The following is a 13,344-nucleotide window of genomic DNA, read 5'->3' as shown; positions in this document are numbered from 1 at the left end:
CAACATGCAATGTATAGCTATCTTTCTCTAGTATCAGTGATATTACCTCATTATTCTCAGTTGGTTTTGCACTTTAATAGTTGTTTTAATTTACATTTCTCTAAATAGTGCCTAGAAAATAATAGGTCCTCAATAAATATTTGATAAATGAATTAATTTCCTCTGGGCCTATTTATTTTCATAAATGTGATCATTTATTTTCTGTGTTTCTTTCTTTGTACAATATCCTTTTTTCATCATATATAACAAGTTATTGAGCAGAATTTAGGCAGTGATATATCATATGTTTTAGATAGTCTGGCTTTTATTTAAAGTATTTAAGTTCTGACTTTTCACCAGCTATATTGGTCAAATCACCCATTCTGCATATTTAACAAATATTTTCTCTATACCATGGTGAAAAGGCCAAATATTTTGAAAAATAATTTTAAACCTCTTTGTTCCCTCCAAACAATGTTTGCCTATTTTTCCTGAGCACACAGTTTTCAAAATGAGAGTACCAAGGTAGACTTTTAGTTTTTTGGACTATTTTAATTCCGTATTCTTATTCTTCATCAGAATAACTCTGTTATTCCTTCACCCACTACCCTGCCTTTCCTAAAAGACAGAAATAGTAGATACATTGCAAGTATGAGCAGGGGTAAGAAGATTGATAAATATTGAGGGAGAAAACTTTTCATTTCCATTTTTTTCTGGCTCAGTCCTGTGAATACTACCTGTGTTAAAATATGTGTTTATATTTTCACTACCTTCTTTAATATACAGTCTCTTTGTTTGTGTAGCATTTTTTGCTTAGAGCAAAAAGCAAACCTCATCTAAGTTTCACAATATTCCTGTGAACAACTACATTATCAGTACCATTGTTTAAACATGTATTCAAATATTCTCAGGACTCCTCCTAAACTGACTTCATCTGGTGACTCTAATTCTATGAAAATCAAGGCTCTTTACCACCATTTGGAATAGCAGAGAGGGAGTAAAGAATCTGATTGTCAGACATTGGTAGAGCTTATCACAACCAGCCCAACTGGCTTCCTCCCTGATTTTTCTAATATCCATGGGCAAATCTGTATCATTAGAACAATAACAATGGCTTCATTAGCAGCATTAGAGTTTAGGGTGTAAAGAAAAGACTCTATGACTTGAAGTCAGCTCTAGTCTTGGATTTGAATTTCTGCAATGAAACTCATAAGTATTTGTTCTGGAATAAGTCACTTCACTAGATTCTGGACCTCAATTTCCATGTCAGTAAGTGTAGGTAAGAACCTACCTCAACAGTTTCATGTGGTCATTAATATATGACATTGTTAACTATTTTGACCCCAAAGAAACACGTAGTTAAGCTAGAATATTAGTTTGTTTGATACAGTATTTTCTAGCCAGAGTATCATATATCCTCCTGGGTACTTGATATAAATAAAGAGGGCATGGAATAAACTGTGCATGTTATTCTTTTTTTCCTCTCCTTCTTTAGAATTTTTACCTAGATTCTTCATCGATCATCCACTTCTTTTTTTTTTCTTTTTAATAAATTTGTTTATTTTTGGCCGCATTGGGTCTTCATTGCTGCGTGTGGGCTTTCTCTAGTTGCGGCGAGCGGGGGGCTACTCTTGGTTGCAGTGCACAGGCTTCTCATTGCGGTGCCTTCTGTTGTTACGCGGGCTCAGTAGTTGTGGCGCACGGGCTCAGTTGCTCCGTGGCATGTGGGATCTTCCTGCACCAGGGCTCGAACCCGTGTCCCCTGCACTGGCAGGCGGATTCTTAGCCACTGCACCACCAGGGAAGTCCTGATTATCCACTTCTTCTAAGGCCAATTCAACTCTGAAATCAAGACTTCTGGGAGAAAGAGGACTACATGTTTTGTATCTGTGAAATCTGAACTCTTTAACTCTGATAAAAATCCATACATAGAGATTTTTCTCAAAAATCTAGGTTAACATGTGTTGCCTTGCAGTAGTTTTATGAATATCAAAGTATCTGCAAAGAGCGAGCAGTCTGGGCAGAGGTGACACTAGAACATCCTCTGATATTTTCTCACCCACAAAAGTTTTGTCAGGATTTATATTTAGTGAAGTGGTAAAAATTTTCAAGCAACAAAGTGTTTTCCAATAACATTGAAAAGAGTAAAAGAATATCTCATAAAAGTCTACACAGGTGACCTAACCTCCTACACTCTAAATATAATCCAGCTGGAAATTTGCTTAATGAGAACAGATATATGAAGTTGTAGTCTCTCACTCAGCATTGGATGTGATGTGATTGATCTTCTTTCCATAGATAGTATTCAGAGTTAGTTTTATTTCTATTATAGGAAACAATTCTACATATGAGAGTATGCTTTTAGACAAGAAACTTCTTCATTTTAGGAAACATTCTCATTTTTTACAGTTATCAAAGCATTAATCATTCTGAATTGTGTTTATCTGTTTAAGAAGTCTGTCTAGGTTTGCATCCAACTCCACAACAATGAGCTGTGTGACTCCAGGTGGGGTCCTCAACTGAGGTTTCATTTCTTCATCAGTTAAAATAGAGTAATAATAATACATAATTACCTCATAGGATTGAAAAGCATTATATGTATTGACTTAGAAAAATACCTGGCTCATAGTAAGCATTTAAAAATATTAGCTAGTAATACTACTATTACTAATGTTATTATCAATATTTGTTAGTTGACTAGACAACCCTTGCCCACGCTTATCCCACTCCTAGATTACAAACAGCTTGAGGGCAGATTTTTTTTTTATTGAAATACAGTCGATTTACAAATATTGTGTTAGTTTCAGGTATACAGCAAAGTGATTCAGTTATACATATATATGTGTATATCTATATTTTTTTTGATCCTTTTCCATTATAGTTTACTATAAGATATTGAATATAGTTCCCTATGCTATACAGTAAATCCTTTTGTTTATTTTATATATGGTAGTATGCATCTGTTAATCTCATACTCCCAATTTATCTCTCCCCCCTTCTCCTTTGGTAACCATAAGTTTGTGTTCTATGTCTGTGAGTCTGTTTCTGTTTTGCAAATAAGTTTATTTGTACTAATTTTTAGATTCTATATATAAGTGATAGAATATTTGTCTTTGTCTGACTTAACTTCATTTAAAATGATAACCTCTAGGTCCATCCATGTTGCTGCAAATGGCATTATTTCATTCTTTTTTATGGCTGAGTAATATTTCATTTTATATATCTATATCTGTACCTATATCTATATCATCTTCTTTATCCATTCATCTGTTGATGGACACTGAGGTTGCTTCCATGTCTTTGCTACTGTAAATAGTGCCGCTATGAACACTGGGGTGAATGTATCTTTTCAAATTAGAGCTTTTTTCTTTCCCAGATATATGCCCAGGAGTGGCATTACTGGATCATATGGTAACTCTATATTTAGTTTTTTCAAGGAAACTCCATACTCTTTTCCACAGTGGCTGTACTAATTTACATTCCCACCAACAGTATAGGAGGGTTCCCTTTTGGCTTGAGGACAGATGTTAATCATCTTTATAGCCCCAGAACTTGGCATTGTATCTAGGTCATTATGGAGTATGTTATTTCTACACACTTCTAATTTATCACTAATTTCTTTTTTTCCTTTTCTTTTCAATTTATACAGTGAATTCCTTATATGCTTCTGCATGATTGGCCTCCAAAGTAAAATGGTCTGTAAAATCTCAAACTCATAGAAAAAAACTATTTATCAAAAGTTCAGCTGAGAAAGGTAATGTTTAAGAGGATTATTTTTCTCTAGATATCCTAGATACCTCTGAAAACAAAGAGACAGATGAGTATCTGATATGTACTGTACTGACTGACCTTCCCACCCACAGCATTGTTCCTACAGAACTGGACTTTGGAGTGACACACAGCCTTTACTGAGGACCACATCACAAACAGTGCTGGCAAACTTAGTTTTGCATCTATAATAGAATATGAACATGTTGTCCACCAATTTACATAGTGGCCTCTCTACTAAAGCCCTTCAGCAGATATTTCTGTCTTAAAACTAAGAATCCATCGATTTTTATGATATAAGAGACTTAAAGCCAAATTTGAAGCCCTCTTGTAACAAAGTTTGCATTTTTGTGTGAACCCCATTTTATGTTTCCATTCTTGTTTTTCTTCTGCTCTTCCTTTCAACTTATGCTCTTTTGTATTCTACTTATCCTTGTGAGTGCTTTCTGGATAAACTAGCTCTGTGAAAAAGGGCTGTGCACATTGTGTTCCAGTCACATTACAGTCTGTGTATGCAGTGCACAATTTATGATGCCATATGTGGCAGCCCTGGAAAAAAGCTGGAAATGGATGACTGACTAGAGACTATCTGAATATTCTAGCTCTTTCTGATATATACACACAGAAATGTATATGTAAATACATATACATTTGTTTATATGTATATATACATTTGTTTATATGTATATGTGCACATGTACATATTATATGTATATGTATGTACTGTATGTATATATGCATATATGTGCATATTATATACATATATAGTATACATATGTGTATAGTATATATATTATACATGTATAATGTATTATATGTATATATGTGTTACATATATAATCTTCATATTGCTATTTATACCTGACATTTACAGAGTTTTGCACATACAGGTCATCTCACACTAAATATACCTTCTCCCTCTGACATTCACACCACTGATTTCATTCACTTATCCACTTTTGGCACACTAGTACTATGATGGTTAATTTTTTGTGTCAACTTGGCTAAGGGATGCCAAGATAGATGATAAAACATTATTTATGGTGTGTGCTTGTAAGGAAGGGTGTTTTGGGCAGAGATTAACATTTGAATCAGTAGATTGAGTAAGGAAGATCACCCTCACCAATGCAGTATGGATCACCCAATCCACTGAGGGTCTGAATAGAACAAAAATGTGAAGAAAGAGCAAATTCGTTCTCTCAGCTTGAGCTGGCACATCTCTCTTCTCCTGCCCTCAGACATCAGACATCAGGGCTCCTGGTTCTGGACTTTCAGACCCAGACTTGGACTTACACCAGAGGCTCCTCTTTCTCCCCTTCTCAGGCCTTTGGACCCAGACTGAATTACAGCACCATTTTCCTGGGTCTCCAGCTTGTAGATGGCAGACTGTGGGACTTCTCAGACTCCATAACCACCACAACGACGTGAGCCAATTCCCATAATAAATCTCCTTTTATATATATCTGTATATGTCCTATTTTTTCTGTTTCTCTGGAGAACCCTGTGTAATAAAATTTATTATACTTATTGTTACTTGTTACAGTTACATACCCCAAATTAGGGTTTAAAACTCCTCAGCCAGGAGTTTTACCTAAGTACACCTTCATAATTGAATGTCAGGAGTCTATAAACACCTATCTCTCCCTAAAGATAATCAGATACCTATAGTACAGAAGGTACTAAAAGGTGGTCTTGTTAACCCAAAAGAGAGATTAAGTATCTTGCTCAGAAATACACTTAATAAATGGTAGATTTCAACTATAGTTCAATTTAAATTCTTTTAAATTAAACATTATAAATAAATAAATAAATAAAATAGTAGAGTTATCTGGTTCCAAAATCTGTACTCTTTCCACAAACCATACCATGCTTTACTATTTTTCTTTTTGCACTACTTTACCTGCTGAATACATGATAGGCACTTAATAAATACATGATTGGAGTAAAAATCTAAAAGGTCCTTAAGTTCTTTTTTAAGGTCACAGCAAACAAAAGTGGACCTAGAATTAGAATCCATTCCCTTGTTTCCTGGGCCATTGCTCTGTTCAGTATTTTTGACCTGGGGACACTTACCATTAACCTCGGCTGTTTGTCCTCCAGCACATGCTCTTTCAGAAACTATGTGGGCTTGGCAATATTTAGGGATCTTCTTACTAAGCTATTTAATGAGTGAAACTTTCCATTGGTGGAATGCTGGAGAAGCATTTTGTGGACAGGAGGGGAAAAAAAACATGCTATTTTAAACATTGCTGAGAGAGTTTGGGCAAAATCCATCTGGCAGACAGACTATTTCTTCCGTTCAAAAACTCATCAAGCACTCCAAATGTGTAACCTGTAGGCAAGTTTAATTAAAGCTTGAGAAATCTCAAAATAACTTGACATTTAAATATGTTATTTCCGTTCTGCTCTCATAGTCTGACACACACAGAGACAGTCTCAGGTCCAAATTAAGCTCCCCAGTGCCATCCAGCCCTTCCTAACTACTGGATTGCCCTATGCCCAAGGCGACAGGAATGTGAATGAAATAGGCTCATCCAATCATTGTCCTTCAAATATTAACATCCATTTCATACATAGATAGGCAGGAAGATAGGTAGATAGATAGATAGATAGATAGATAGATAGATAGATAGATAGATAGATAGATAGATGGATGACAGAGTAAAATTTATTTCTCTTAAAAAAAAAGGTGAAGGCAGAGCTTTTCTTGGGGAGAACCTCAGGAAAGGAGATTCCATTTTCTCTTTTCTCTTAGTTTATCAATTATAATTCTTTTCAAAAAACTTCAGTGTTTGCCATACACATTTTAAACTAAGTTTACCTTCACATTAACACTATACCACTTCACACATAGTGCAGGAACATTATAACAGCCCTTCCCTACCAGCCCTTAAGACACTGATATCATTCATTTCACTTATCCATATGCTACAGTCACCCAATGCAGTGTTACTTTATTATTTAAAGTCATATTTTAGATAAATTAAGAATAAGGAAAATAAAAGACTTTCGTTTTACCTCTGCTTATTCCTTCTCCCATGTCTTTCACTCTTTATGTAGACCTAAATTTTTAATCTGTATCATTTTCATTCTTCCCGAAGAATTTCTCTCAACATCTTTAAGGGTATGTCTGCTAATGTTAAAGTCCCTCAGTTTTTGGTTTTCTGAAAAAATCTTCATCTCTCCCTCACTTTTGAAGGATAACTTCACTATACATAGAATTCTAGGTTGGTGATTTTGTTTTTCTCAACACTTGGTATTTCACTCCACTCTCTTCTTATTTGCAGTGTTTCTGATGAAAAGTCCACTATAATTCTTATTCCTGTTCCTTTATATGTAAGGCTTTTTCCCCCTCAGCTCTTTTCAAGATTTTCTTTGTCTTTAGTTTATTACACTTTGAATATGATGTGCCTAGGAATGGGCGGTGGGGAGTATTTATTCTGCTTGGTATTCTCTGAGCTTCCTGGATCTGTGGCTTGTTGTTCTTGGCCATTATTACTTCAGGTGGTTCTTCTAATACTAGAGAATGATGTATGTTTATGTATATATCATATATATATAATAACTTTTGAAAATGTCCCACGGTTCTTGATTTTCTGTTCTGGTTGGATTTTGGGGTTTTTTTTTTCATTCCTTTTTTTCTTTTTGCATTCAATTTGGGAACTTTCTACTACCTATCTTCAAGCTCATCTATTCTTTTCTTGACCATGCCCAGTCTACTGATGAGCCCATTAAAGTCAGTATTCATTTCTGTTACAGTATTTTTTATTTCTAACCTTTCCTTTCAAATCTGTCTTAGAATTTCTATCTCTCTGCTTACATTACCCATCTGTTCTTGTATGATGCCTACTTTTTCCAATAGATCTTTTAACATATTAATCATAGTTATTTTAAATTCTCTGATAGTTCCAACATCTGTGTCATATCTCAGTCTGGTTCTAATGCTTTCTTTGGCTCTTCAGGCTGTATTTTACTTGCTTTTTAGTGTACTTTGTAATTTTTGTTGAAAGCTGTACATGACGTAATGGGTAGTAGGAACTGAGGTAAACAGGTCTTTAGAATGAGGTTTTATATTAATCTGGCTAGGAGTTGGGCTGTGTTTAATGTTTGCTCTAGTTGTAGGTGCTAGAGCTTCTAAATTTCTCTAGTGACTTTGTTTCTATCTCCTCTGTTGACTTTGGCCTTCCCTCAGTACTGCTCTTCAGAGAAAGTCTGCATTTTGCAGTTATAACCCAATGTTACTATACAGAAGCCCCTTTGGTATAGTGCTAAGGTATGGGGGAGAGCTCTAACTTTATGATTAAATCTAAGTCTTTTAATGGATCTATGTCCCTGGGGTGCGATCTTCACAGGTGTTTCTTATCCCCTTAGGCAGGAAGGCCAGAGGTGCCTGGGGTGAGAGAAATGCCCTTCCTCCAGGTAGGATAAGACTCTGGTAATCTTTTCCCCTGGATAGTAGACCTTTGTAATGGAGAACAAATATATTCTGGGTGTATTTTACAATGATTAATTATCCCCTTCTACTGCCAGAGCAACAAGCAGATCTTTCTTGGCTCTCAACCATGAGAATCTGCTAAAGTTTCTCAAGGTAAAACCTATAAAAGTATCAGTTTCCCCATAATTGTGGGCCGCAGAGTTTCTCCCTCTCTTGATAGTTTACTCTCAACCTACAGCAATTTGTCAAAATTACCATTTAGGTATTCCTACCAGTTACAGCTCCAAGGGCTTCTGTTCCAGGTAAGCAGGTTTGGCTGTGGCTTTCTGGATTCACCTGTCTCCCCAGATTTGGATGGGAGTGGACCCTGCAACTTCAGTTCTTTGACAGTTCCAAGAAAAGTCATTGGTTTTCAGTTTGTTCAACTTTTTCATGTTGTAAGGACAGGAGTGACAACTTCCAAGCTCTTTACATGTCAGAGCTGAAACCCTATGTTAGTTTTTTAATGATTAACAGCCAGTGAAAATGTTCCCTTTTCTGCAACAACAGCTGGATAAATACACATGGTCTGATATCAATCTTCAGGCACAGCACCCATGCAGCTTCTCACATCTCATTGTCCCCAAAGGCAGGGCTGTGAAAACGTGAACATTCCTATTGCCAGAATGCTTTCTCGGTCCTGTCCACCCCTGGAGATTGTGTTTTATTAATGTGAGCCTTCTTTCTCCATTTCTAAATGGTTGACTCCGAGAGATTGAATCTCGTGTTACCATCTCACTGCAGAGGCTGTAGTGTTTTTTTAAACATTTGAAATGTGTTTTTTCTTGTCTTGCTTTCAAAGACCAACCCTTATTTTCTGGATTATTGGTGAATGACAGAAGTTATATACATTTGTTTTATTCACTCGAGTGTTCATTTATTTTATAACTATTTATTGGTTACTTCCCAAATGCAAAATGCCCCAGCTATGTCCCTGAGAGATATAAAGTCCAGAATTCTCTGACATTCCAAGTGGGAAGCAGTATGAGAATGACTATACTACAGAGCAATTTATGATACTGAGAAACAATTTGATCTGGGAGTTACGTATAGGAAGAGATTAAATTCACCTAATGTAACCAGGGTATCAAGATTTGATGTCAGAGCTTGATCTGTCAGAGTCCAGACAAAAACCTGAAGGTACACTTAAGTAAGTTAACTAAGAAGACTTTAATAAAGGGATTACTGACAGAAGTCAATCAAAGGAAATTAGAAGGAAAATCTAAGACTACCCAACAAGAGATGATGATACATCTCAAAGCTAGCTACAAGGGAGCTGTTTCCACAGCCAGGCCTCAAGGGGACAAGGGCAGGGCACATTACCAGAGCCCAGAAAGAAATCTGTGGGAGTTGTACTTCCAGGAGATGGCCAGGAGCTGTGGATTTTGGTAGGAACTGCAGCCATTGCTAACCTAAGGCCTGGCAGGGAAGAATGGGGGAAGAAACGTGCCAACCCCACTCTCTTCCTGCTTTCTGACTTCCTACTGGTATTTCCCATTGGCTGAACCCCAATGAAAATCAGAGAGCAAGCCCACAGAGGTCAGCTTCATGGAGTGCAAAGAGGATCGGGAAGGATGAAAAGTTAGTCTGAAAGAGCAAATGGAGGATACCCAGTCCAAAGAGAGTCTGCACTTCTAGAATCTGGGAGGAAGAATCTCCCAGGGCTCTGATGGCTACAAGGCCTTGATTTGAGGTGGGAGTTAGATGCAAAACGCGTTGAAATCTGTTGCCACTTCTATTGCCACCACATCTTGACTCTCTCTGCACACTCATCTGAACTCTCACATCCAGAGAATGATCTCTGAAGCAGTATAAATGGTTCTAATATTTGATTTTTTTTTTTTTTTAAGATTTTGGTGGAGGAAGATTGAAACTGGTGGCAAAGATTCATTTTTCTCTCTTACAGCCTTCTAGCAGCAAGAGGAGGAAACCGTAGAACTGCCAACGTGGTGGCCCATGGCTTTGCCAATCTTTTAACTCTGGACAAAAGGACCCTCCAAGAAATTCTAGTGCATTATCCAGATTCTAAAAAGCTCCTCATGAAGAAAGCCAGGTATAACCTTTAAAACCCCATTAGAGAGGAGTTGGTTTTACTTTGTAAAATCTAAGATGAGAACTGTGCTATGGTGGGTACAATCAATTTTATCCATGAGATTCACTTAACAAACAACTGTTTACGCAGTTATACATTGAAAACTTCACAGATTAGGAGAAATGATAGTATTTCTGGTAAGTTTTTCCATAACTCTCACAGTGCTATCTGAAATGGCCTTTCTGTCTTGTCCACAGAGTGCTTCTAAAGAACAAGGCTCCAGGCACAGGGACAACTTGTCCAAATAAAGGACTTGCCTTTCTCTTCCCACCAAAACAAGAGACACCCAAAATGTTTAAAGGTCTCCTGGGAGGCTCAGGAAAAGCAGGTCTTGCAAGACTACTCACATTGAAGAGAGAACAAACCATTCTGGTAATAAGGCAGAGGGAAAGGAGGGCTGTAACAGAGACCACTGGACTAAAGAAACCCAGACAAGCTCCTACTTTAATTCCATTTCAGACACTGGGATAATCTGGATTCATCTAATGCAAATAATTAATACTTTGTATATAGCACTTATTATTTTACTGTATGCCCATATAACATCACATTTAATCCTCACAGGTTTATTATGGATAGTTTTAATGTATATATACATAAATACAGTTGACCCTCATTTTTGTGGATTCTGTGTTTGCAAATCTGCCTACTCACTAAAATGTGTTTGTAACCTCAAAATCAATATTTATGGTGTTTTGGGGGTCATTCGCAGACATACATGTGCAGAGCAGCAAAAAATTTAAGTTGCTGGAGGCACATGTTCCCAGCTGAGTTTGAACAAGGAGACACTCTGCCTTCTTGTTTCAACTCTCACACTGTAAACAAGTGACCTTTTCGTGGTCTATTTATTGCCATGTTTTTTGCATTTTTGTGCATCTCCCCCCACAACACTGTTAAAAATGGCCCCCAAAGCACCACCTAGTGTTCTTCCTAAGCACAAAAATGCTCTGATGTGCTTACAGAGAAATATGTGTGTTAGATAAGCTTCATTCAAGCATGAGTCATAGTACTGTTGGCTGTGAGTTCAGTGTAATGAATAAACAATATATATTAAATAAGGTGTCTCTAAACAGAAATACACATAAAACAAGGCTATGTATTGAGCAGCTGACAAAAATGTTGTAGCCAGAGGCTTGTAGGAACCTAAACCTGCATTACCCCTAGGGGAGATAGGTCAGGGTTTGCTAACAGTGTTTGTGGCAGCTTTATAGAACAAAACTACCATGAATAATGAGGATCAACTGTATATGTACAGACATACATATACACCTATAAATATATGACATTTTACCAGTAAGCTAATAAACATTTTCACTAATATTCATTCAATTACTATCACTAATGTTTAAAGTTAGAAATAACCACATAGATTGCATCCAAGCTTTTATGTTATAGATGAAGAAACTAAGATCCAGATCAATGTATTTGGATAAGATCACAATCAATGACAGAGCAAAAGCTATTACTCGGGTATTCAGACTTCCACACCTACACCAAGCTGTCTCCCAATTCCTAGAAATGTCAAGAAACTCAAATGTTATTGCTTTTCTCTTTTTTTTTCATATTTCTTTGATTCTCATGATAAGCTTATGAGGGCAGATACTGAAAAACAGAGCAGGAATTCAGGTTTTCTGAATCTAGTCCTTATGCTAACTCTAAAACTGTAAGAAATGGGAGACTGTGGTTCTTTCAGGAAATTGGTAAAGCAAATATTATAAAAGTCAGTCACACTCAAGAGGCTAAAACTTGCCTCCTCCTTTGCCACCCACACAACACTGCGATGAAAATCAGTGTATACCAAATGCCTTATTTAATCGGCATAGAAATAATACTTTGTGTAAAAGGCTTATGGGGTTAAAGAACTGTGTAAGTCAGTATGTTAAGTAAGGCTCTCAACTTCATATGTACACATTCATACCCGGTACAAGCGTCTCTCAAACTGATCTCAAGCATCACCAGTAAAGAGCATAGTATATTTTTTACTATGAAATTTCTACAGATGACACTAAATACAATAGGTTCTAAAGCCATATCAAACACCCATGGGACAAATGGAGAAGACTGTACTAGGAAAGAGATATGAATTTCTCCCTGAAGTTCTCCCATAAACTTATGCAGGAGGAACACCAGAGATTCTAGAGTATTTATAAGGTATTTGGTTAATACATTTTTATTAAAAGATAAATATTTAAAATTTCATCTTCATAAAATAAGTAAGTAAATATTTAAAAAGCAAAGAGTCCTGAGCACTAAGTCTAATAATTCAGAGACCATGAGGGTCAATAGGAAGTGAATTCCTTGGCAGGGACAAAAACGCGATGTGGACTAACACCGAATTCAAATGTGACAGCTCAGCCCCATTCTCCAGCACATCAGAAAACTTAGTTAAATGATAGTCAGTGGCAGACATGATTCCCTTATTAACTTAATTCAGACAGTCTTTGTCTTAGTGGTGATCCTTAGCTATTGCATATTAATCAAAAGACTCCAATGTCCTTGATTATGATTTCAATACCAATTCTTTTCAATAACTGTTGCTTCTAGAAAAAAAGTGAAAACTCCAAAGGAGAAGAGGATAAAGGAAAAAAATACGAAGATAAAGGAAGAGAGCCAGCAGAGAAACCACTTGAAACATCCAAATGTCGAACAAGTTCTCTTACAGCAGAGGAAGCGCCCCAGTCAATTAGAAGGGCAGTTTTACCCAGAGGAACTACCCGTCAATCACTCATCATCAGCATGGCTCCTTCTGCGGAGTCTGGGGAAGAGGTTCTGATGATTGAAGTCAAAGAAAAGGCTAAGCCATAAATGTTTGATTATCTTCAGATACAATCTAGTTAGTTCCCAAAGAGACTGTAGTCAGGATGGTAGCTTAAACTAATGAGAGGAAAAGACCTTGCCGGGACCCTTGAGAAACCATAGGCAAATCCCTAGCTTAGTTTCTAGGACTTATCTGAGAGTGTGATCTTCTGCAGTGGCAATAAGAAGATTATTAAAAAACCATCCCTATTCTCCGTTGTCATTAGCTTTGCGC

General features: G+C 36.7%; 1 protein-coding gene across 1 annotated transcript in view; it reads left to right on the top strand.

Annotated features, from left to right (window-relative positions):
- Positions 1-13,118, top strand: part of CNGB3 (cyclic nucleotide gated channel subunit beta 3) — a 196,303-nt gene extending 183,185 nt beyond the window's left edge. Inside the window, exons 16-18 of the mRNA XM_061171725.1 lie at positions 10,128-10,274; positions 10,511-10,685; positions 12,858-13,118. Of these exons, the coding sequence (XP_061027708.1) occupies positions 10,128-10,274; positions 10,511-10,685; positions 12,858-13,118 (583 nt within the window). The remainder of the gene's footprint in view (positions 1-10,127; positions 10,275-10,510; positions 10,686-12,857) is intronic.
- The last annotated feature ends 226 nt before the right edge of the window (positions 13,119-13,344 follow it).

The sequence above is a fragment of the Eubalaena glacialis genome, chromosome 17, assembly GCF_028564815.1.
Source record: "Eubalaena glacialis isolate mEubGla1 chromosome 17, mEubGla1.1.hap2.+ XY, whole genome shotgun sequence".
In the NCBI taxonomy this organism is placed as follows: domain Eukaryota; kingdom Metazoa; phylum Chordata; class Mammalia; order Artiodactyla; family Balaenidae; genus Eubalaena; species Eubalaena glacialis.
The sequence above is the reverse complement of the archived record's forward strand: the minus strand, read 5'-3'. Positions and strand labels throughout refer to the sequence as shown.